The sequence below is a fragment of the Durio zibethinus genome, chromosome 6 (genome assembly GCF_047325235.1).
Source record: "Durio zibethinus cultivar Kanyao isolate XHJ-2024 chromosome 6, ASM4732523v1, whole genome shotgun sequence".
Classification (NCBI taxonomy): domain Eukaryota; kingdom Viridiplantae; phylum Streptophyta; class Magnoliopsida; order Malvales; family Malvaceae; genus Durio; species Durio zibethinus.
Genome location: NC_143167.1, coordinates 3,674,179 through 3,695,004, shown reverse-complemented (window position 1 = coordinate 3,695,004; position 20,826 = coordinate 3,674,179). Strand labels below are relative to the sequence as shown.

The 20,826-nt window shown below is 32.5% G+C and overlaps 3 protein-coding genes across 7 annotated transcripts; 1 reads left to right on the top strand and 2 right to left on the bottom strand.

Annotated features, from left to right (window-relative positions):
* Positions 1-5,260: 5,260 nt before the first annotated feature.
* LOC111285424 (two-component response regulator-like APRR7) lies at positions 5,261-10,902 on the bottom strand. 5 transcript variants are annotated; one of them, XM_089761846.1, is made up of 12 exons: positions 10,775-10,902; positions 9,733-10,070; positions 9,085-9,246; positions 8,830-8,963; positions 8,350-8,511; positions 8,011-8,194; positions 7,747-7,923; positions 7,494-7,662; positions 7,380-7,407; positions 6,418-7,161; positions 5,661-5,734; positions 5,261-5,565 (listed from the first exon to the last, which is right to left on the bottom strand). In XM_089761846.1, the coding sequence occupies exons 2-12, from the start codon at positions 10,025-10,027 to the stop codon at positions 5,487-5,489; spliced, it is 2,208 nt and encodes a 735-aa protein (XP_089617972.1). In that variant the 5' UTR covers positions 10,028-10,070; positions 10,775-10,902; the 3' UTR covers positions 5,261-5,486. The 5 variants fall into 5 exon arrangements, with proteins under 5 accessions (XP_089617972.1, XP_089617969.1, XP_089617970.1 ...); XM_089761843.1 differs by having other exon boundaries at positions 7,494-7,923; positions 9,733-10,611; XM_089761844.1 differs by having other exon boundaries at positions 7,494-7,923.
* A 1,974-nt stretch (positions 10,903-12,876) lies between these two features.
* LOC111285194 (Polyketide synthase, enoylreductase family protein) lies at positions 12,877-15,869 on the top strand. The gene is made up of 10 exons (XM_022874501.2): positions 12,877-13,122; positions 13,201-13,298; positions 13,436-13,567; positions 14,138-14,281; positions 14,359-14,461; positions 14,700-14,799; positions 14,960-15,036; positions 15,128-15,206; positions 15,294-15,412; positions 15,497-15,869. Exons 1-10 carry the CDS (start codon positions 12,944-12,946, stop codon positions 15,588-15,590), a joined length of 1,125 nt encoding a protein of 374 aa, XP_022730236.2. The 5' UTR covers positions 12,877-12,943; the 3' UTR covers positions 15,591-15,869.
* Positions 15,870-16,226: 357 nt separating this feature from the next.
* On the bottom strand, positions 16,227-18,693 carry LOC111285195 (mitogen-activated protein kinase homolog NTF6-like). The gene is made up of 6 exons (XM_022874502.2): positions 18,433-18,693; positions 17,883-18,012; positions 17,638-17,775; positions 17,054-17,386; positions 16,667-16,850; positions 16,227-16,566 (listed from the first exon to the last, which is right to left on the bottom strand). The coding sequence occupies exons 1-6, from the start codon at positions 18,585-18,587 to the stop codon at positions 16,391-16,393; spliced, it is 1,116 nt and encodes a 371-aa protein (XP_022730237.2). The 5' UTR covers positions 18,588-18,693; the 3' UTR covers positions 16,227-16,390.
* Positions 18,694-20,826: the final 2,133 nt, after the last annotated feature.

The following is a 20,826-nucleotide window of genomic DNA, read 5'->3' as shown; positions in this document are numbered from 1 at the left end:
GGTATGGTTACATCTGTCAGAATAGCAGCTGATCAGCTGGCATTTAACTTTCACCGTCACCACTCGGTAAACGCGTTGGCATTTGGTTAAGGAAAGTTCCAGCCTCCAGGAATTTTACGAACCGTTTTCACCGTTTACTATTTACTCCTTATTTTTCGAAGTGTTAGTCTTTTTTTTTTTTTTAGTGAAATTTTTAAACTTAAGTAAAGTTAAGAAATTGATAAATATATTTTTATTATATAATTTTTTATTTGTATTTGTCGCTCATTTAAAGTTGATGAATCTAAAAACTCCAATTAAAAAAAAATTTTTGAAATTGAATATTCCCTTTTTAATGCTTTTATATTTTAATTTTTAAAATATTAATAAAAAAATTATCTTATTCTCCGGTAATAATGTTTTTAAGCTTTATAATCAAGTTTTTAAGTTTTATAATCAAAATTAATAGAATGATACGTATTTTTATAATATATTAAAAAATAAAAATTAATTAAAAAATTAGATATGAGACAGTTTCAACTTTTTTTTTGTTAAAATTAAAAAAAAAAAAAAAAAGCAAGATAGAAACAATAAAATGATGTCGGAAGTTATAATCTAAAAAACTATCTAATAATTCGTAAGTGAATTAAAAATTAAAATAAACAGGTGATGCTTAACACTTCCCATGTAAAATTTCGTTCCAATTGTATGATATAAGACTTTTTTATTTTATAATGATTTGTTGGTTTATTTATTAATTGACTAACTTGAGTCAAAATTTTGAAAGGATTGTAGTCATGGGAGTTCAAAAGTCGATTTTAATTAAATTAATTAACTGAATTAATTTAATTTAATTAATTAATCAATTATTGAATTTTGATTCATTATCAAAAATAATTTTTAAAAAAAATTTATTTTCAATTAATTCAGTTTCAAAATCAAAATTAATCAAAATATAATAAAATTTATATATAAAATCAAAATATGAAATTACTCATTTCATTTCAAGTTATTAAAATTTTTAACTTAATATTTTGGTATTTGAATATTTTTGTTGACTGATTTTATTTAATTTATTTTAAATATAAGAAATTAAAATTTTTTAAAATAACTTAATTTGATGTATTTTATTATTTGATTAATCAAAAAAATTAACCTAACTAATTTAATTAATTTTGATCAATTAATTTTTAAAATTAAAATTTTAATTCAATTAACAAAAATAAAATAAAAAAATTCAATTAATCCGATTTTATATAATTCAATTCAAAATTAATTGAATCAAAAAAACACTTCTAATTATAGTTGAAGAAGCATATATATATATATATATATTTGCAGATATTGAGGATGTTTTTAAAAAACATATCATTAAAAATTCCTCAAGTATTTGACCAAATGATATGATTCATTAAGATCTTTTTTCTGGTTTCGTTGTGCATTTCTGTCGTTAGGGTTTGAGATCTTTAGCATGAGTTGGATGTAATCTTTCTGAAACTTTGGCAAAGGAGGAAGTTCAGCACCATAATAAGAAGATCCCAAGTTTTGAATCACGCAAACCTGAGGATGTGGTTGAGGAACAATGTTATGAGGAATAGTGCTTTGTATTTGTTGTTTGCAATGAAACTATTTTAATTTTTCTTTTTATTCTTTTGCAATGCATACAACACCAATTGCATAGCAAGGCAATGGTTATGGATTTATGGGTTTTTGATCAGGTTTTAAGAGTTTTAATCTGGTCGGGTTGCTTGGGTTGTTTATGGTGTCTTCTTTTTTTAGAATAAATAACGTAGAAATTAAATTTACGGTTCATTAAAAATATCAATTTTAGGATCTCCATTTTGATATCTTTCTCTAAATTGTCGCTTAAGAGATATTTTCTTTGACTTATGTGGTTGGTCATCATCATTAACAAAGAATTCTTTGCAATGGTTTTTTGACATTTTTGCATGTACAATTTAATCTAGGTTTTTGGTGGTATTAAGGTTAAAGTTTTTGACAAATTCATTATGTTCTCAAAGTCTTTCATATCCTGTTACCCATGACTTAGGGATCAGGATAATGTCCAAATATGTATTAGCATTTTGTTTTTTTTTTTTAAGCTCAATTAATTAGTAATGGTATTTTTCTTAATTTTAGGTTTTTTTTTAAGCAAAAAATATAGTGCATTTGAGATAATCACCAATAAAATTTGAACTCAAAAATTTTTTATAAAAAAAAAAAAATCTTAACTGATTAAATCAATCATTTATTAAAATTTTAAGATAATTTTTGTTTCATATATCTTTCCATAAAAAATAAAAATAAAAAATTATATCTTACTATGTGTATAGACTTTAGAGGCAAGCCTCACCCTTACCCTAGCTAGCATTTAATACATGTATCATTAATGAAATTTAAAAATTTCATCTTTGTATAATATATAAAAATTTATATATTTTTTTTCTAATATACTCATTAATCATTTCACAAGGTTACATAATATACAAATTTTTAAATTTTTTTTATACTTCATAAATATTTTAATACTTTTCGCCTAAATCTTAAAGTGACGACATAAATATATGAAATGAGTGTATATATCTCTATTTTTTATTTATATCAATTAAAATTTTTGTAATATTTTTTTCCACTTGTGTAATAAAAAGTAGTTCTGACATGTTTGATTTAATTCACAGTCAAACAAGGCGACCAAAACCCACTATTAGTGGCAAATAAAGACACAGTTTAGGACTTTTAGGGCCAAATTGATTATGTGTCAGACAATAGTTGACTTTTGATCTTTTTAATTTTAATGAGCCACAATCTAAACACGACTATTTTTCCCTTCTGCTTTAAAAAAAATAAAATAAAATAAAATAAAACCCATTTATCACATTTTTCTTTTCATTTGTATCCAATAGCCAATGGTAGCCCATAGAGCCTACTTTATTACTTTTCAGCTTTGCAATAATAATTCTTCGCTCTATCCAGTGTTGAAGATCTTTCTTTCACACGGTCATGACATAACTTGATTATACTAATAAATCTTTCATAAGGCTGTGAATGATTAGGAAACAAGATTTCTTTTGTAAAAAATGAAAAGATTAAACATTATATCAATCCTTTTTTTTTTTTTTTAAGTTCCTTTTGAAGATTTCGTTCTCTCTTGTTAAAATGATTAAAATTCATATGTAGGTAATTGATTTATCGATGAAATATTGAATTTTTAGTCAACAATTAAGATTTAATCTCGTATATATTTTTTATATACCAAATGTATCCTATATCAATTGATTAAAATCCTGAAGCTTGAATTTCAGTCCTTTGGCCTATCCACCTTCTAGACAATGAAAGCTATGCAAGGAAGGGATTTTAGCCTTTGTCAGTGTCGTCCTTCCTACTGGCCGCTGCTTTTTTCTTCTGTAATGAATCAAGAAATCAAGGCACAGTTTCTTCTGCAAGAAAATATCGTGGTTGTTGATCTACCATTATTATAATCCAGCAATAGCATTCAAGAGGAGCAACCACCATTGCATTAAGATTCAGAAAAAAAAAAAAACAACCTGTCCAAAATATGCGAAGAAAATTACAGTGGGTTTGTTTTGGGGTTCTTAAAACAGCAAATGAGCAGTGTAGTAATGATTAAAAATGCTGTTTCCATACCATAATCTATTAACCAATTCAATCTTAGTCAAGAGTCCAGAAAACTGCCCAAATTTCAAGGGGCTGAGAGGGAACCAAATTCTATGTTATCACAACCTTTAATGGCCCCAGCTGCAATTGAGTCAGTAACTGCTAAAAAAGGAGATATGGTTTGGTTTGAAGTTAAGTGTACATTTCCTCCATTTCTTTTCCATTTTGCCCTGTCATTTCCTCTCATCATATCTCTCTTTTTTTATATATAATTAAGGAGAAACCAATATCCTGGTAGGCCTAGCAGTTTTTGACTTTTTCCGTAGTAAATGGTTTTATTCCACTTCCATAGCTAATTTGCTTAAGTCGAGGATGATAATTCAATCCGCATCCTACGATCGGAACAGATGTAAAAAAAATATATATATCAGAATTGAATCAAATATAAGATAATTTAAAAAAAAATTAAGATCAAATTCAATATGTATTATACACATATATATGTTATAAAAAAATAGTAATGCATCGTAGAATTGAAGCGAAATTGGATGAAGGTATTAAAGATTCACAGTCCCGTTGCCATCTCTAATTGATGGCTATCACGTTTACTTTGCATCAGACCAAGCACTTGCCTTAGAACCAACCGGTTCCTGAAAGAAACATTTCTGCGTCCACATAGACCAACAGACACTCCCCAGAATTCATCATATGGAAGCTAGTTCAATCCATGTCAAAACGAAACTTTAAAATAATCCAAACTTTTGTCAAGTATAAATAAGGGATGTTTCCTGAGGCCAAACAGCTAAACATTTCGTCTAGTTCTGGTGTTTGTTTCTTATGTCTGATCAACTAGTTCTTCATGCTATAATCAGTAGGAAATGATGGATTAAATGAAGCTAACTCCTGATAGTGCAATTAAGTAAAATAACTGACACCATTGAAGATCAACGGCGGCAGCTGCAGTTAGAATTGAATTAAAACTGTTGTTAGTTTAAAATATAGTGTATCTTACGTTGAGTAAAAAGATCACTTATAAATGATTTAAAAGAAATTACTTATATTATTTAAGTAATTGATCTAAGTGTTAGATTGAACTAAGTCATTTAAGCTTGTTAAGAATTTTTTTAGTAGATTAAATGATTTTAAAAGTCAAAGATGAGCACTTAAACATTTGAATTTGTTTGACAAATTGATTTAATTTTTAAATCTTTATTATTATTATTTTTTTTTTATTTATTTCGAAATATTATTAATTTCGAATAAATATGCTTAAATAGTAAAAAACATGATTGTTTAAATAAAATTTATTTAAATAATAAAATATAATTATACAAAATGTCATGACTTTTTAAATTGATTTGATTAATGATTGATCATTTATTATAAATAGATCTTTCTACCTGACCAATTTCATAACTTTTGATTTAAAAAATTTTAAAACTTTATTATACCTTATAAATATAATTACCTTTAAGATAATATTATTCACGTCTCAAAACCTTTTTTTTTTTCTTGCTATTTCTGTTTTTTTTAAATCTACTAACAAAAACAACGGAGCTACAAGAAAAGAGACTAAAGCCTGTTTAATTGATCAAGAAAAGGAAGAAATTATCCCATGCAAGATCAGTCTCCATGCTGAAATTCATCAAAGTTCACAACGATGACATACCGTTCAAAGTATTGATGTAAGTTCTAAAATCTATTGTTTATTTACAAGCAATATGATATTAGCTCCTCATTGAAAGAAGAAACAAGCAACAAAAAAAAAAAAAACCGGTCCATATTAACGTATTCCTTCCCTAAACACACAGCCAGTGCTCGTCTCATATACACACATTTATAAGCATTAGCAAGGAAAAAGGTCAAGTCAGCAATCAGCAACCCTGCCTGCGTTATCTTACACTATCAGAAGAATTGTCTTCAGATGCGAGGCCATTACTCAAACAATCTTTTCCTCCTTCAGAATCAGACCTGAGAAGCAAAGAGATGGTGAGAGACCTGGTTAGAGGAGTACTAATCATGAGATGACCAATTGATAATCTACACTACAGTTTGAAATATTATACACGATTAGCCGCACAAACTGTCCCTTGACGCGAGGACGTTGTTCTGCCAACTTTTTCCTGCTCTGGTATCGTACCTGAGAAACAAGAACATAGAAGAAGGTTTGGTTTTATCACTCTTACATGATAAACTCTAAAGCAGAGGCAAGTGCCAACTTCATGTTCTTATTATGAAATTTAACAGCAGACTAAATTCACATTTAGAATGCCGCTATATTCCCCCAACCATCCATGGAAGTTGTATTTAATAATATGGCAAACTTGTTTGCAGACATGCAATTTTTTTAGTGCAATTGAAACAAGAGATGCAGGAATTACACAAATGATATCACGTAATCCATTTCAAACTATTTATTAAAAAAAAAAAAGAAAAGAAAAAACGGAATAAGTACCCCCATTTGGTAGAGAGCCAAAATAAAAGTACCACTTCGTATATCACTCCATGTAAACGGTACTTTTATTGCATCAATCCAACTGATCCTTTAATGCTGTAATGGACATTCTACAACTTCCTGGTTTGATCATACAGATAATTCATAGCCGGGAGTAGATATTATGCTTTCCAATTCCTATAATTCATTATAGTTCTAGACGCTTAGAAATGGTTATCCATCCAATAAGTCAAACTCGAGATGATGTGAAACTCGGAACCAAACTCCTTGATTTATTAAGACAATTTTTAGAGGCCAGCAAGATATGGTTACTATGCAAAGCCCATTGTTGCTCTATTGCAAAGACAGAAAATGAAAAAGTGAATTACCCTCTTTTCAAAACATCTTTCTTTTCTTTTCTGACGAAATTTGGTTAAGGCAGCCACTCTCTGTGCAACCCGATCTTCATCAGCTCCACTACCACTGCTTCTCCCACTCATTGCACCAGCTGCTCCATTGTCACTTTCCATGATTGCAGTTTCAGCATTTAAACCACTGCTGCTCCCATTAGGTCCATTGGTGCCATGGTTACTCCTCAAGACACTCCCATTTACACTATAGTTTATGATATTACATTCAGAGGGCCCTTCAAACACATCAGATGATCTGCATTGTCTAGCAGTTATTGCCATGATCTTCAGCAAGGAATCATGGTCTGGCTGCAGGTGATGCTGCTCTTTCTCAATTTGGTGGAGATGACATTGGTGCTGCACATGAAACAACTGATATGAACTTCTCGATTGCAAATGAGCATTTTTAAATCCAGTATCATCTGCTGTTTCATTTAACACTTCTTGATATGAACAGATATGACCATTCTGCATTGGCTGGAAGGAAGAAGAGTGAAAGCGTTTAAATGCTGAAATGGACCCAGGCTTTTCATTCAAAGTTTCTGGCTTTCGGCTGACACATTTAGCAGTGGTGGTCATATCATTTTTGTTGCTGCTTCCTATTGATGGCTGATTCAAAAGAATCCCATTTGAATGAGACAGAAAAGTGCGCACTGTTTCTGTCTTCATTGTAACAGAACTATTATCGAGTGGAGAACAGCTGCCTACATTTCCTGTGTGAGCCTGGAATCATGGATAGAAAAATTAGAACTACTCAAAGGGTCTTGCCTCTATGGACTCACCCTTTCCGTGTTTATTGCTGTCATATTATTGGCAGTGCAATAGTTGCTCTAAGCGACATGCAAGCCATTGATTAAGAGGAAAAGGGAAAATGTTGTGAATTTGAGTGATTAAAACAGTGACATCCCCTATACTCGCTGCCTGAGTGCTATAGACCATACCTGATTAGCAGAAGATGCAGTACTGTATCTGCATATTATGTGAGGAGGAAAGTGAGAAGAATGATTTTGAGTTTGATTCTAATGAGGTTTAAAGACTGCAAGTAACATTCTTACTTTGAGAAAGCTGATGAATCAGAATGCCTCAAAACATTGTGCTCATCATTTGCAGCGTTTCGACTATCTGCTGCTCCTTGCAGCCTCTTAAGAGTCAGTTCAAGGGATAGTATTTCTCCAAATGCATGGGATGCTCCATCTTTGATTTGTGGGACATCAGAAAGGCCACCTGGAGTATCAGAATCTCGGCTATCAGCTTGTTGATTGATACAGTTGGAACTTGCAGAAATTATATTAGGGGTTCGATCATTGCCAGTTATGTTCTCATTCAAGTGCTCTAACGGCCCACTGTCAAATTGCTGACATTCTGCTTCAGGCAACCCATTCTGCTTGATGCTTGCCCAGTGAGCACGTAGATTTTCATGTAGTTGTCCAAATTGCAATTCTGGATTTCTTTTTACTTCCAAGTCCTCACTCTCCATAGCATCATCTGGAAAATGAATTACATACAGCTTTACTCACAAACAACAAAGTAAAAGAAAGATCAAAATGATAAAAAAATTATCACAAGCCGTACCAACTTGTTCATGCAGTTCTTGGCATTCTTTTGTTGTGTTAACACATGCCCACAAGCTCCCACATTTTTCCCACTTTACATGAACTGCCTGGGCGCAAGTGATATCAGGAGCATCAGGCAATTGATTTGAGGATGACATTGGCTGAGAGCTCTCAGCTTCAGCTGCCCTTTTTGTCCATGAACTCTAGAAAGAATACAAATAAGCTCAACCATAACTACAAGCAATATCCTAGATCTCAGATGCCAAAAAATTAAAAGATGGTTAATTGCGGTAATAACCCCTTCTGTTAATCTCTTCCCAACTAGTTAAGTTACTTGCAACTACTCACATATCCTTACCTGAGTGCCGCTCCCATTTTCACTTCCGTCACAAATAATCAGTCCATCACTCTGATTATCATGTTCATCACTGCTGGCAGCATAATTCTCAGGCTTATCATTACCTGTTGACTTAATAGACTTTTTGGACTGTGTTCCACTTTCACTCCCACTGCCGCTAGACTAAGAGAGAATGAGAAATTAATCCAACATTGAGGAGATACTTTAAAACTCATTGCCTTCAATGCACTGAATGGCAACAACATAATCAGAAATAAGATCTGCAATTCCAATATGACAAAAACTGCTATTGAGACAATATAATCTTAAAGAACTTTAAACAATTGCTTTTAAAAAACTTCAACTTTACTGGGAAATTTTTGTGTCAGTACTTTCTAGGGAACACTAATTGGATCTCTGAATAAATACAAGTACTGATTAAACTCCAAATTCAATCATAAGACAAAATCACATTTGAAGCAGAGATGTAGAGGAACTCACACTGGGGCATCTCCTCCAAACATGCTGCCAGAGATTTTTAAGCTCATTCTTCCGAATAGGTTTTACTAAAAAATCAACTGCACCCTTTGACAAACACTTAAAGACTAGACTGATAGAATCATGAGATGACATCACTGCAAAATATAGAATGTCAGTGGTGATGATAATTAAATATATCAAACCAGAAATAACCATTAAAATTAGACCTTACATATCCATTAAAGCAATTTTGAAATGCTAGTGAATGACACTTACTTATCACAGGGATATTCTTTAAAGTTTTATGGTTCATAATCTTGCATAAAAGATCAATTCCTGATAAAACAGGCATATTTTCCTCTGTCAGGACAATATCAATGTGGTTAGTCAGATCTTCTAGAACTTTCCATGCTTGAAGACCATTTGAAACAGCCATAACTGCCAGGAAAAAGAGTAGTTAAGCTTGTCTTTCAACTTCTTATGGCTTTTAATAAACACAAATGTCTACACATAGAAAGTGCAGCTTCACCAATGGCATATCAAAATCATAAAGATACCAAAGCACCAGAAAATCATTCATTTAAAGTTTTTAATCAAAACCGTGAAAGTTCCTGTGGCATTCCCATTGAACACCATTTAAAAGCTTGAACCATCCCAACCCATTTGGATGGTGGTAAGTGAAGAAATCTAAACCAAATGATGCAAATGTTCCTAAAATTTACTTCTTTCAACAAGCAATAGATGATTCCTTCAGAATGAAAGCAGAAAGAAAATGATCATTCTGCCATACTCTCCATTTGATTATTTTAAAACTTAAGGTAGAATTACCACTACAATTTTATTTCACTAGGAAACCTAGCAACACCTTTAAGAGTTCAAGTTCTCAACATTCAATCTACCAATAAAAGAAACAAGAAAACTCACCTTCATAACAACAATTCTGTAGTAGTGCACTAACGACATGGCGAGTCGAGTCATCATTTTCCACAAGGAGAACTTTGATAGACCCGAAAGGGAGAAACCTATCCCAACGTATCATGGAACCTCGAGGTTGTTGTTGCGGTATTTCCGACACATCACGCACCTCAATTGCTCCCAAGGACCCATTATTTACATTTATAGTTCTCTCAACAATCCTTGATTCGTCTTCCTCAGATGAACCTAAAACTTGCCCCTCCCTCACAACTCCTTTCCTTGCTTCTTTTTGCCCGTGACACATTTTGTTGCACACCTTTCCTTTATCGACAAAACCCCATTGTTCACTGATACAGCTCCCATCAACCAGATTCAAAAACATCAATAATGAGGAATGCAAACAATAGAATAGACCAGATGCTCTTGTTAGTAATAACAATAAATAAAGTAAAAATGTTCAATAAGCAGAGAAAGGAAACACAGCCAACCATACTCCATCCATCACAAAATACTAGAAACCAGTAAAGTTTTAGAATCTTTATACATCCAGAGCAAAATTTATACAAACAAATAGAAAGTCCAAGTCCTAAAATATTATATTGAAATTGCTAATGATCCCAGAAGATAAAATCACATTCAGTTATCTATAAAATTTAAAACTTGCATACTACCTGCAGCAAAATATATCGTCTAATAATTCCTTAAAAAGCAGTGACCTTTCCATTCAATCTCCAAATAAATCAAAGATTTTTACAAGCAAATATCAGATCTAAATGAAAAAAAAAAAAAAAAAGACTATTCTTAAATCACACTTCAAACAACAAAAGATAAAGTAACAAAGAAGTGAAGCTTCTAGCTTGCTCCCATGTTTCATTCACCTTCTCTCAGCTGCCAAACAAAGCATTGAATTAAACACATAAAAAAAGGGTCCTAGTAGATTTGCTCAAGCAGAAAAACCCCAATCCAAAAAATGAAAAGAAAGAAACTTTAAAAGAGTATTGGAAATAAATAGAAAACCCAAAAAAAAAAAAATGAAAATGAAAGTTGACACCTTTACAGCTTATCCATGGAAGAGGAAGCCGCCATTAGATGCTCTCAAACTAGAAAACAAGATTACTTCTTCTTTTGTGGCCAAAAAAAAAAAAAGATTACTTCTTGTTTAATCTAAGTTTTATTACCACTTTTTTTGTTTGAGTTTTTTCAATATAAACTGGTTAGTGCAGTTTTCATAATTTTTTTTTTCAAAACTTTTTTCTCTTTTTTTTTTTTATAAAGTACTTAATTAGCAAAGAAAAACGCTTAACTGGCAAAGAAAAATATTTTAGGGAAAAAAATGGCTTTTTAGAGAGAAAAACTAAGACCGAGAGAGAAGGTATTATTCTGGGGAGAGATGCTGACGTGGAACAAGTGGAGGTGTGGAGCTGTGCAGATGTTCACGTGGCAAGTAACGAATTCCACGTGTCTGAATGTGATCCATCGATGACATGATGACGTTGGAAAAATCAAAAGCTGCGAGCATAGCAATGAGGAGCCGAATCTTAAATCGATACTCTCAGATCTGAGAAGGGACACGTGGCTATGTTTACGGCCCCTTAAAAGGTCTTTGTTTTGCGTGTCCCTGAGGACGGATGGGAAGCCCTAGGTTAAAAACGAGGTCGTTTTAAATGTTGTCGCGAATACCCTTTACCTGAAATTTGTTTGACACATGCGATAATCCTTATCCATTTGTTGTTTTTTGGATTATAATAATTAATATATTCTTATCCATTTCTTTTTGTTTTCTCCCAAAAATACTCTCATATTGGGCCATAACTGAAAATTTTGGACATTAGTAGGAAACTCCGAGGAATATTATATTATAATATTTATATTAATATTTGAATAATATTAGAATAAAATAAAATTCTCAAACTTCATAATTTTATTTAAATAAATGTAAAAAATGTATATTGTATTTATGCCTATGGTTCGTAAAGTCAAAATTATTATTATAAGTTTTGTTAAAATAAGTGAAATTTCTAAAAATAAAAAATAAAGAATGCGATTGGTAAATAATATAAATATATTGAGTTTAACATTAATTCAGTTAATTGATATAAATATTTTTAAAATATAATATTAAATAAATTTTATATTTAAATTTTAATACGTATAATTTTTTATTTTCAGGTTGTAATTAGGGGTGTAAATGATACATTAGTATTCATAAGTTACTCGGGTTTGATTCGAATAAAATTTAAATTCGGTTCGATTATTGATCGAGCCAAGTAGCTCAAATAGTTCGACTTATCGATCGAGTCGAGTTCGAGTATTCTTATATTCAACTCAAGTAACTCACAAGTCTAATCAAATTTTTATATTTAAATTTTTTTTATTATTTTAATTAATAAAATATATCGAATTCAAGCTCGAACTCGAGCACAAATAATCAAGTTCTTATCGACTATAAGAATCGAACTTATTTTTACATATTTTGGAACTTAATCGAGCGAGTTCGAATAACTCGAATTCGATCACGAATCGAACTCAAGCTAAAAAAATGAAATTCGATCGAATTCAAATCGAGTATCGAATCGAGAGTTAGGAGTCGAATTCGAACTCAAATTTTTTACTATATTAACTCGATTCGACTCGATTACACCCCTAAATGCAATTCCTCTGCACCAAAATATTATATCAATGCATAATGTTGTGAATATTTTTATTATATTTTATATCTTGAAAAAACTATGAAAAAAATATAAAATAAATAAATGTAGCTCTTACAAGTTATTATTATTATTACTAATCAATAAAATTTTTTACAATATCTAAATCCATCAAAAATTAAATTTTAATAATGAAAATTAAAAGCAAAATATTTTAACAATATCAAACTACACCAATTTTTTGTTTTGAAACAGCGAAGCTTAATATTAATTACAATTTTGTTTTTTAAGATGGTGCAAAATGATGTAATTATTTTGTTGTGTTTTTTTACTCAACTAAGCCTAGCCCAGTTCCAATAGAAGATCAAGATCATGTTGCTCCAGAATTTGGGACGGGCTACCCTAAGCTTAGCCCATTTTCCACTAAGATTTGGGTCGGTGTTGGATTGTCTCAGATAGGCAGAGCTAGTCAGTGGGCTTAAGTATTCCTCAAACTCACCGACATCGCCGTTTTTCAACTGTCGGGTGTGGATGACACACAAGATATTTCATTGTTTTCTTTAGCTCTGACAATGGCGGTGACGAGATCAATAGCGCTACAAGCAGTGAACACCAGTTTATGGAGTCTGACACGGAGTTCTTCCAGGATTTTCCAACAAGCGCAAACCGTGAGGGCATTGACGACAATCATGTCTCCGCCTTCCAAAGCCGTCGTCTACGAGCACCACGGCCCACCCGACTCCGTTACCAGGTCCCCAAATTTTAAGTTTTTTTTTTCTCCTTTTCTTTTTTTTTTTTTCTATTTTATTGCTTATTTTGGTATTTACAGAGTGATCGAGCTATCCCCAGTAGAAGTGAAGGAGAATCAAGTTTGCGTTAAAATGTTGGCTGCTCCTATTAATCCCTCTGATATTAACCGGATTGAAGGTTTGTCTTTTTATTTTTCCCCACTTGGGTTTTACTTCATTTGATTAAAAAAGTAATGGTTTAGTTGAATTGGGCAGCTTTTAATAGTAATGGTTTTAAGCGTTTTGTTCAAAAAGAAGTGAATTTTTGGTGTACAGGAGTATACCCTGTGAGGCCACAAGTGCCAGCAGTTGGAGGCTATGAAGGTGTTGGAGAAGTATATTCTGTTGGTTCTGCTGTTAAGGATCTCTCGCCGGGTGACTTGGTCATTCCGTCTCCACCCTCCTCTGGTTTGTTCTTTGCATCTTTTGCTATGCCATTGTAATTTTACTTTGATTGCAACTTGTTTAACATCAATGATCCTAAAAGTATTCCGGGTTATGTATCTTGAATTTTAGGAGTTGAATTTGATATATCGATTCATTTTTTAGTCCGAACGTGAAACTGAGTGCTGTTAAGAGAATTGGGGTCGGGAAGGTAAGAATGGCTAGTGTTTGTTGAAAATTAGTGTCTTTTTACCCATAAAGGTTGACAAACCAACCTCAAAAGCACCAACTTAGGGGCTTTTGCGTTTGGAGCGATTGCCAGGTTTCCAAATCTGATTTTGTTGCAAATGCACACGTTTGGCGTTGCTTCTGGGTTTGCTTCTTGGTTCAAAAGCCACGTTTGAACACCCAGAAGCAATGCTGAATATGGTCTTAACAAATTGGTTGAAGTTTCTGTCATTTTTCTTATTTAAATGTTTTAAAGTTATAAAGTTAGAAAGATATGATTCCTTAAAGTAGAATAGCAGAATGAGCATGCAGACTCATCTTATCATTCTGCTTGAATGCCAATGTCAACTGAAAATTTATTGGCAGGAACATGGCAAACTTATGTCGTGAAGGACCAGGATATGTGGCACAAAATCAGTAAAGATTCACCAATTGAGTATGCTGCAACAGTTACTGTTAATCCTTTGACAGCTTTAAGAATGCTTGAAGACTTCACAACTTTAAACTCAGGTACAGCTGTTGATGTGGTATTTGACAATTTTCAAGCTTCTATCACTTGATCTTCCTGATTATTCTTATATGAGCAGGAGATTCAATTGTCCAAAATGGGGCTACAAGCATTGTGGGGCAATGTGTAATCCAGCTTGCAAGATTTCGTGGCATTCATAGCGTTAATATTATACGGGACAGGTGCTGTACTTAGCTCCTTGTAGGCATCTGAGTTTGTCATTGCACTTCCATTTTTTTAACTTAGATGGTATCGTCAGGTTGGGATATTCGTTAAGGAGAAAGTCTGACTGTCATTGACTGCAAAAATTGTGTTAAATGGTTTAATTGACTGTACTTTCTTATCTGTTTAGGGTTTTGTATTACGATGCATGCCATTTTTTTCCAGCGCATCTTAATTTATCATCTCTGCTTGCTTTAGGCCTGGGTCGGATGAAGTAAAAGAAAGGTTAAAAGCTCTTGGTGCTGATGAAGTGTTTACTGAGAGCCAACTAGAAGTGAAGAATGTTAAGGGCCTTCTGGTATCATCATTTATGGACACATCATGGTTGATTCTAGAGAGATCTTCATTCCTCATATGAATTTCATGTTATTAAAGCTATTAAATATATATATTTATTATTCTTATTATTTTTATTTTTGACTATTCACTCATCATCTCTTGTAACTGACGTATGCTAGTCAAATGTACCTGAACCCACTCTGGGATTCAACTGTGTTGGTGGAAACGCTGCTTCTTTGGTTCTCAAGTTCTTAAGGTCTGACAACATGCCCTGCTAGTAAAGTTTTGAGGACTATAGACATTTCTCTTGTAGTAAGAATCTAACTTCCCTTAATTCATCATTTAAGGCAGGGAGGAACCATGGTAACATATGGCGGAATGTCCAAGAAGCCTATCACAGTATCAACTTCCTCGTTCATTTTCAAGGTAATCCAGGATTACCTCTATTCTATTGCAGCTCAGTTACTTGCTGCTGTTAACTACCATCAATCCATGTTTCCCTTCTGTTTTCAGGACCTTTCCTTGAGAGGATTCTGGCTACAGAAATGGTTAGGCGCTGATAAAGCAAAAGAGTGCAGAGATATGGTCGATTACCTTCTATGCCTGGCAAAAGAGAGGAAGTTGAAATACGAGTATGATCATATTATAGACGAGCTCACTTGCCATCAGTTACTTAATTCTCATGTATGTAAACCGTTTTCTGCTCTTCTTTGCAGGATGGAGTTGGTTCCATTTGACAATTTTAACTCTGCATTGGATAAGGCACTTGGGAAGCTTGGGAGTCAGCCAAAACAAGTGATCAAATTCTAATCTCGCTCTTCCTTCATCAATTCCGAAGGTGGTATTGTATTTATGGAGGCTATCTCATACTTTGGATTTCATTTACGGTGATTAGATATATTTCTTCAAAAGTCTTCCCTTTTACAATCATCTGAATGACCGAAAGTTGCCAGGAACAGCAAGTGACAATGTGTAATTTTGCCTTTATAATTAACTTTACTTTTGTGGTGCTGAGATGCAAAAAAAAAACGCTGTCATTAATTGAAGCAAAGAATGGCAATGGTCGCAAGCAAAATTCTCTCTCTAAAAGTTACAACTACAAGGTTTATGACAATTTCTTTTTTTCAACGAGGTTCCATTGCATCTTCTCAGTCGGAGTGTTGCAAGCAATTCAAGTCAAGCCAAGGAATAAACGTACACTCCCAATCCAGCAACTGTTTCAGATGAAAACAGAGTCAAAATATTGCTCCCATTCTTTAGTTATTGTTTCCCTCGTATAAATAAGTTGGACGTAAACAATATACAGACAGATCAACACCATACACAATAAGAGACTTAAGAGACTATATAGCCTTCTTTTATGGAGTACATATCACCCTTTTAATGATGACAGGATTCCCCAACACTATATAAAATGAATCCTGGAACTCCCATATAAACCCAAGAAACGAAAACCCTTTCCACCATCTCAATTCTCAACGCCTCCGGGAGAACCTATAGTCTTGTATTTATACAAAAGCAAGCCTTTTCACCAAAATCAACCTTTCAAGCAGGACTTTAATTAAGCAATACAAAACAATATAACGAAATTAGGACAATTGTTGCTGACTTCATTCGAGCATCCTATCATGATTGAAGTTCAAACACTCCCTCCATATGAGCTCTTTTATATCTTCTTCGTTCAAGGTTGTCTGCTCGAAATCAAAGATGAAAGGAGATGGGCAAGTGGGCTCCTCGTTTATCTCATGAAGACTTGATAAAAATGGGTGATTCAGTGCTTCCTCAACTTTACATGCATCATATAGAAGAGATGTTTCTTATAAGAAAAAAGAATGAAGGAACCAAAAAAACAGCAATCGGTGTTGAAGTGGCATACTAAGGCATACCAGTGATGCGCTTGCTTGGATCAAAAACCAGCATCTTTTCTGCAAGATCAATTGCCACAGGAGACATATCTGGAAACTTTTCTGCAAAAGGTTGCCTTGGGAAACGAGGAAGCTGCCTAACATACTTGCGAGCATTGTCACTCCTAAGGAAACCAAGATCTGAATCTTCCGGTGATCCTAGTAGCTGTTTCATGACATAATCAAAAAAGAAAATATTTATATATACAAATCTTATCATCATGTATTCAATGTCCATTAAAAATTAGCAACCTGCTTCATGCTTTCATTCTAACGGTGCATAAAAATGGCATTTATGCTATATTCAGTGCTCTTCAATGAAACTGAAGAATTGGGTTTGGGTATGAAGAAATCAATAGTGATGGATACCTGAGTAATAAGCCCCAACTGCTGAACATAGTCTTTACCAGGAAAAAGTGGCTCCCTTCTAATTATTTCCATTAAAATACAACCAACTGACCAGATATCAATAGCTGCAGTATATTCTGAACAGTTGAGAAGCAATTCAGGGGCTCGATACCATCTGGTTACAACATACTCCGTCATGAAGTCTGTCTCTGAGGTGGTTCTTGCAAGACCAAAGTCGCAAATTTTGAGATCACAGTTCGCATTAAGAAGCAGATTGCTAGGTTTTAGGTCTCGGTGCAAAACATTTGCTGAGTGTATGTACTTCAGGCCCCGTAACAGTTGATATAGGAAATACTGCAAAAAACATGATATAACTTCAAGAATTATGAAATTATAGCCTGATTTCAACTAGTACACAATTATATGTTTTTCTTAAGGCTCAGATAATCAGATATAAACTCATATATTAAACTAGCATTGGTGCTGCAAAATGACAAAAAATTTATTACAATTGAAGATTACATGGACCAAGATTGACTAGGAATGAAACTGGTAACATCATGAACTACTAATTTATAGGGAAATAAGAATAATATATAGCCCACCTGACAGTGATCATCAGTGAGAGGCTGGCTCGACCGTATAATTTGATTTAGATCAGTGTCCATTAGCTCATATGCAATGTAAACATCATTGAACTTTTCCCTTTCCGGTGGCATTATAATGTCCTTGATTTTGACAATCTGCAAAATATTAACGCACACTTCATTCATAGTATAACATGAAAAGAATAAATGAAAGTGAAGAATATAATAATACAACCATACAAAGCTTAGAATTTAGTGAGTACATTATCTTGATCCATGTGAAAAAGGAGCTTGATCTCACGGAGTGTTCTTTTAGCATCAATCCTGTTGTCAAATGCATTCCCAATCTTTTTTATTGCAACCTCTTCCTTTGTCTCAGAATTTGTGGCACAGCTGCAATAAGGAAAGTAGAAATTCCCTCAATCACATTAACCTCAAAATATTGTATTAAAACTTTCATCCCTCAGTCTCCCATAAACAATCAAAATCAAATTTTCACCCTAAATTATTTCAATTGTATTGGAAAAAATTATAACTTTTTCGAACATCAAATTGGAACAAACCCAAAGTTCATTTCTGGTTACAATTCTGAAATTTCCCTAAAAGGGTTAGTAAAAATTTTCTTTTTCTACACTTTAAGTAGCTCTTCTGCCTAATCACTAAAATCCAAATAAAGAAAGAAGGAAAAAAAAAAACCCAAAAAAGTCAACTAATTCAATGAATCTACAGCTTTAAACTCACAAGTGACAGAACCCCAGAAAGGAAAAAGCATGCTTTTGCTTCCAAAATAGAAGAAGGGAAGCAGAAGATTACCAAACGATGCCGTAAGCGCCACGACCAACAGGATAAATAGGAGGAACATACTTGGAAGAAACTTCAAAGATGTCACCTAAGATGTTGTAACGGACATATCTGCCATCATATGTTGGGATTCTTCTGAGATCAACCGCTATTGCTTCATTCTCCATCTTCGTTTTTCACTTCCTTCAAAAACGGGCTCAAAAAAACCGTAGTACAAAAGAAAGGGAAAAAAGGGCGTGTTTTTATGGGGGAAGAAAAGTAAGAGAAAGCGAAAAGGAGCCATTGGGGCTTGCCTTTGCTTGTTAGTTTTGAAACTTTGAAATTTGAATGTGGAAAAAGGATAAAGAAATTGAAAGTTATGTGACGAAACAGAGAATAGACCGTTGACCAATCAAAGAATTAAAAAGGTCTTCAGCATTGGAGTGGACCAAGACGTTATATTTTCATCGACTTATGCATAATTTAATGTGATAGGATTTGGTTTGGTTGCCAGGAAAATAGCCTAGAAATATAGCCCACGAAGGAAGTCAATTTTGAAAGTAAGATCTTTTTATTTACGTATTATTACTCATTTTTCTTATTCATTCTGTTTCTTTTTTATGAATTGATTCCATTTTGAATATATTAAAATTTTAATTGCATTAAAAGGAAAATCCTTAGACCATACCATAGTTAATAAGGAATTTCAAATTTTAAACACTGCTTCATTCAAAACTAAAAAATTAAGTAGTAGCCTATAAAATAGATTTTATCAAGAAAAAAATAAAAAATAACTTCTTTTAAAGTAATTTTTGATTTTAAGTTAATAAAATATTAAATTTTATAATTTATAATTTTAATGATTAAGATTTGACCTAATTTTTAATTTTTTAATTTTTTAATTTTTTTAAATTAGAAAAAAAATGTGAAACTCCCCCTAATGCATTTCTCCTTAAATTGGTAGGCCTTCCATTAAATTGGATTTAGTTATTTAGAAGATATGGACAGTGAAATTGATGGGCTAGATCTGACCCATATGGAGCCCACACAATCATTTTGTGGGCTACCAAAAGAAGTGCAAAATTGGGCTGCTGCAAAGCCTATCAAGCCCAGGAACTCAATCTCCCAAGAAGCCAATCCATTATGCATCTCTTCTTTCTTATCTTCGAACATATGAATATGAGTCTTAATTTTTTATTTTATTTAAAAAAATTCAAGCTGGATCCTTGATTGCATTCAAGTACAAATTTTTTTTATTATTATTTGAAAAGAGAGATTCGAATTATATTCTTGTTCATACGCGAAGCATTTAATCAAAAAAAAAAAAATCTTAAATGTTGATATTGGTTTGAAAATTGTCCAAAACTCAGCGCCAAGAATACTAGAGTTGAAGCCTAAATTTTATTATGTCCTCCAACACAGAATAGAATGGCCTGTCATTTTAAAGCAAAGCGTGAATCCAGCTGGTTTTTGCGGGCCTCGCTTCTCAACTATTCCCACTTAACAAAGTTGCTTTCGGTTCTTTGTGGGCCTGATTTTCTGAGTCTTAGAGTCAATAATTTTTCACTAGAACAGACAACAGACCCGCCGACTGTAACTTACTACCATAAATTTTATTTTTTGGGCCAAAAACTACTATAAATTTCTATAAAATTGATTTTGAAAACTTTGGTTTATGTTTGAATATATAAATTTTCATTTGTAAGAATCATTTGGCTGTTTATTTTAATTTCGAATCATAGTACTTATTTATGTTATAAAAATATTACATTATTAATATTTTAATTCATATTAATGAATCAATTTTGCTTATGTTTAAATTTTTTTATGATTTTAAAAATGAATTTCCCACACCAATATGATATATATTTAAAATTTTATTTTTAAAATATTTTAAAAAAACCCTAACTGATGATCAAAAAAAAAATCCAATCCTTACTAACTGAATTAATCCTTTATAAGTATTAGTAATATACCCTTTTCGTTAACAAAGGATACCAAATTGAAGAGATATTAAAAAGAGGGAAGGCTTTATCCCATTCCCATTTCAAAATAAAAATATTGATGAATTTTCTTAAGACAAAGTTATTAATTGAAGTAATGTGTTAACGACTTTGCAAATTTCATTGACTTTGAAGTGGATGTCTTCTAGCCTTGCCGGCAATGACTATTATGTTGGCCATAACACGAGGAATAAATAAAAGTCTAATTATTATTTTAAGTTATCACTATATTAGCTTTGCTTAGTGAGAAAGAAATAAAATAAAATAAATAATAATAATAATTAAGTTTCTAGAAGAATTTGTTTCATCACTAATGCATACTCATCATTTGATCGTGTTTTTAATTTTTAAATAAAGGAAAAGACCTTCCCTTCCCTTAATGAAAAATATAATAAAAAATTATCAACATTTCGGAAGCATGACA

Bases quoted from the DNA above. Each gene is read 5' to 3' on its own strand.
- LOC111285195 (XM_022874502.2), bottom strand. From the start codon at position 18,587: ATGGAGAATGAAGCAATAGCGGTTGATCTCAGAAGAATCCCAACATAT. The intron at 18,013-18,432 runs GTAATCTTCTGC...TCCTTATTGCAG, and splicing joins GGCGCTTACGGCATCGTTTG to CTGTGCCACAAATTCTGAGA. The intron at 17,776-17,882 runs GTACTCACTAAA...AATATTTTGCAG, and splicing joins TTCACATGGATCAAGATAAT to ATTGTCAAAATCAAGGACAT.
- LOC111285194 (XM_022874501.2), top strand. From the start codon at position 12,944: ATGGCGGTGACGAGATCAATAGCGCTACAAGCAGTGAACACCAGTTTA. The intron at 13,299-13,435 runs GTTTGTCTTTTT...TTTGGTGTACAG, and splicing joins TGATATTAACCGGATTGAAG to GAGTATACCCTGTGAGGCCA. The intron at 14,462-14,699 runs GTGCTGTACTTA...TGCTTGCTTTAG, and splicing joins GTTAATATTATACGGGACAG to GCCTGGGTCGGATGAAGTAA.
- LOC111285424 (XM_089761843.1), bottom strand. From the start codon at position 10,105: ATGTTTTTGAATCTGGTTGATGGGAGCTGTATCAGTGAACAATGGGGT. The intron at 9,247-9,732 runs GTGAGTTTTCTT...TTTTCCTGGCAG, and splicing joins ACAGAATTGTTGTTATGAAG to TTATGGCTGTTTCAAATGGT. The intron at 8,512-8,829 runs GTGAGTTCCTCT...ATTCTCTCTTAG, and splicing joins TTTGGAGGAGATGCCCCAGT to TCTAGCGGCAGTGGGAGTGA.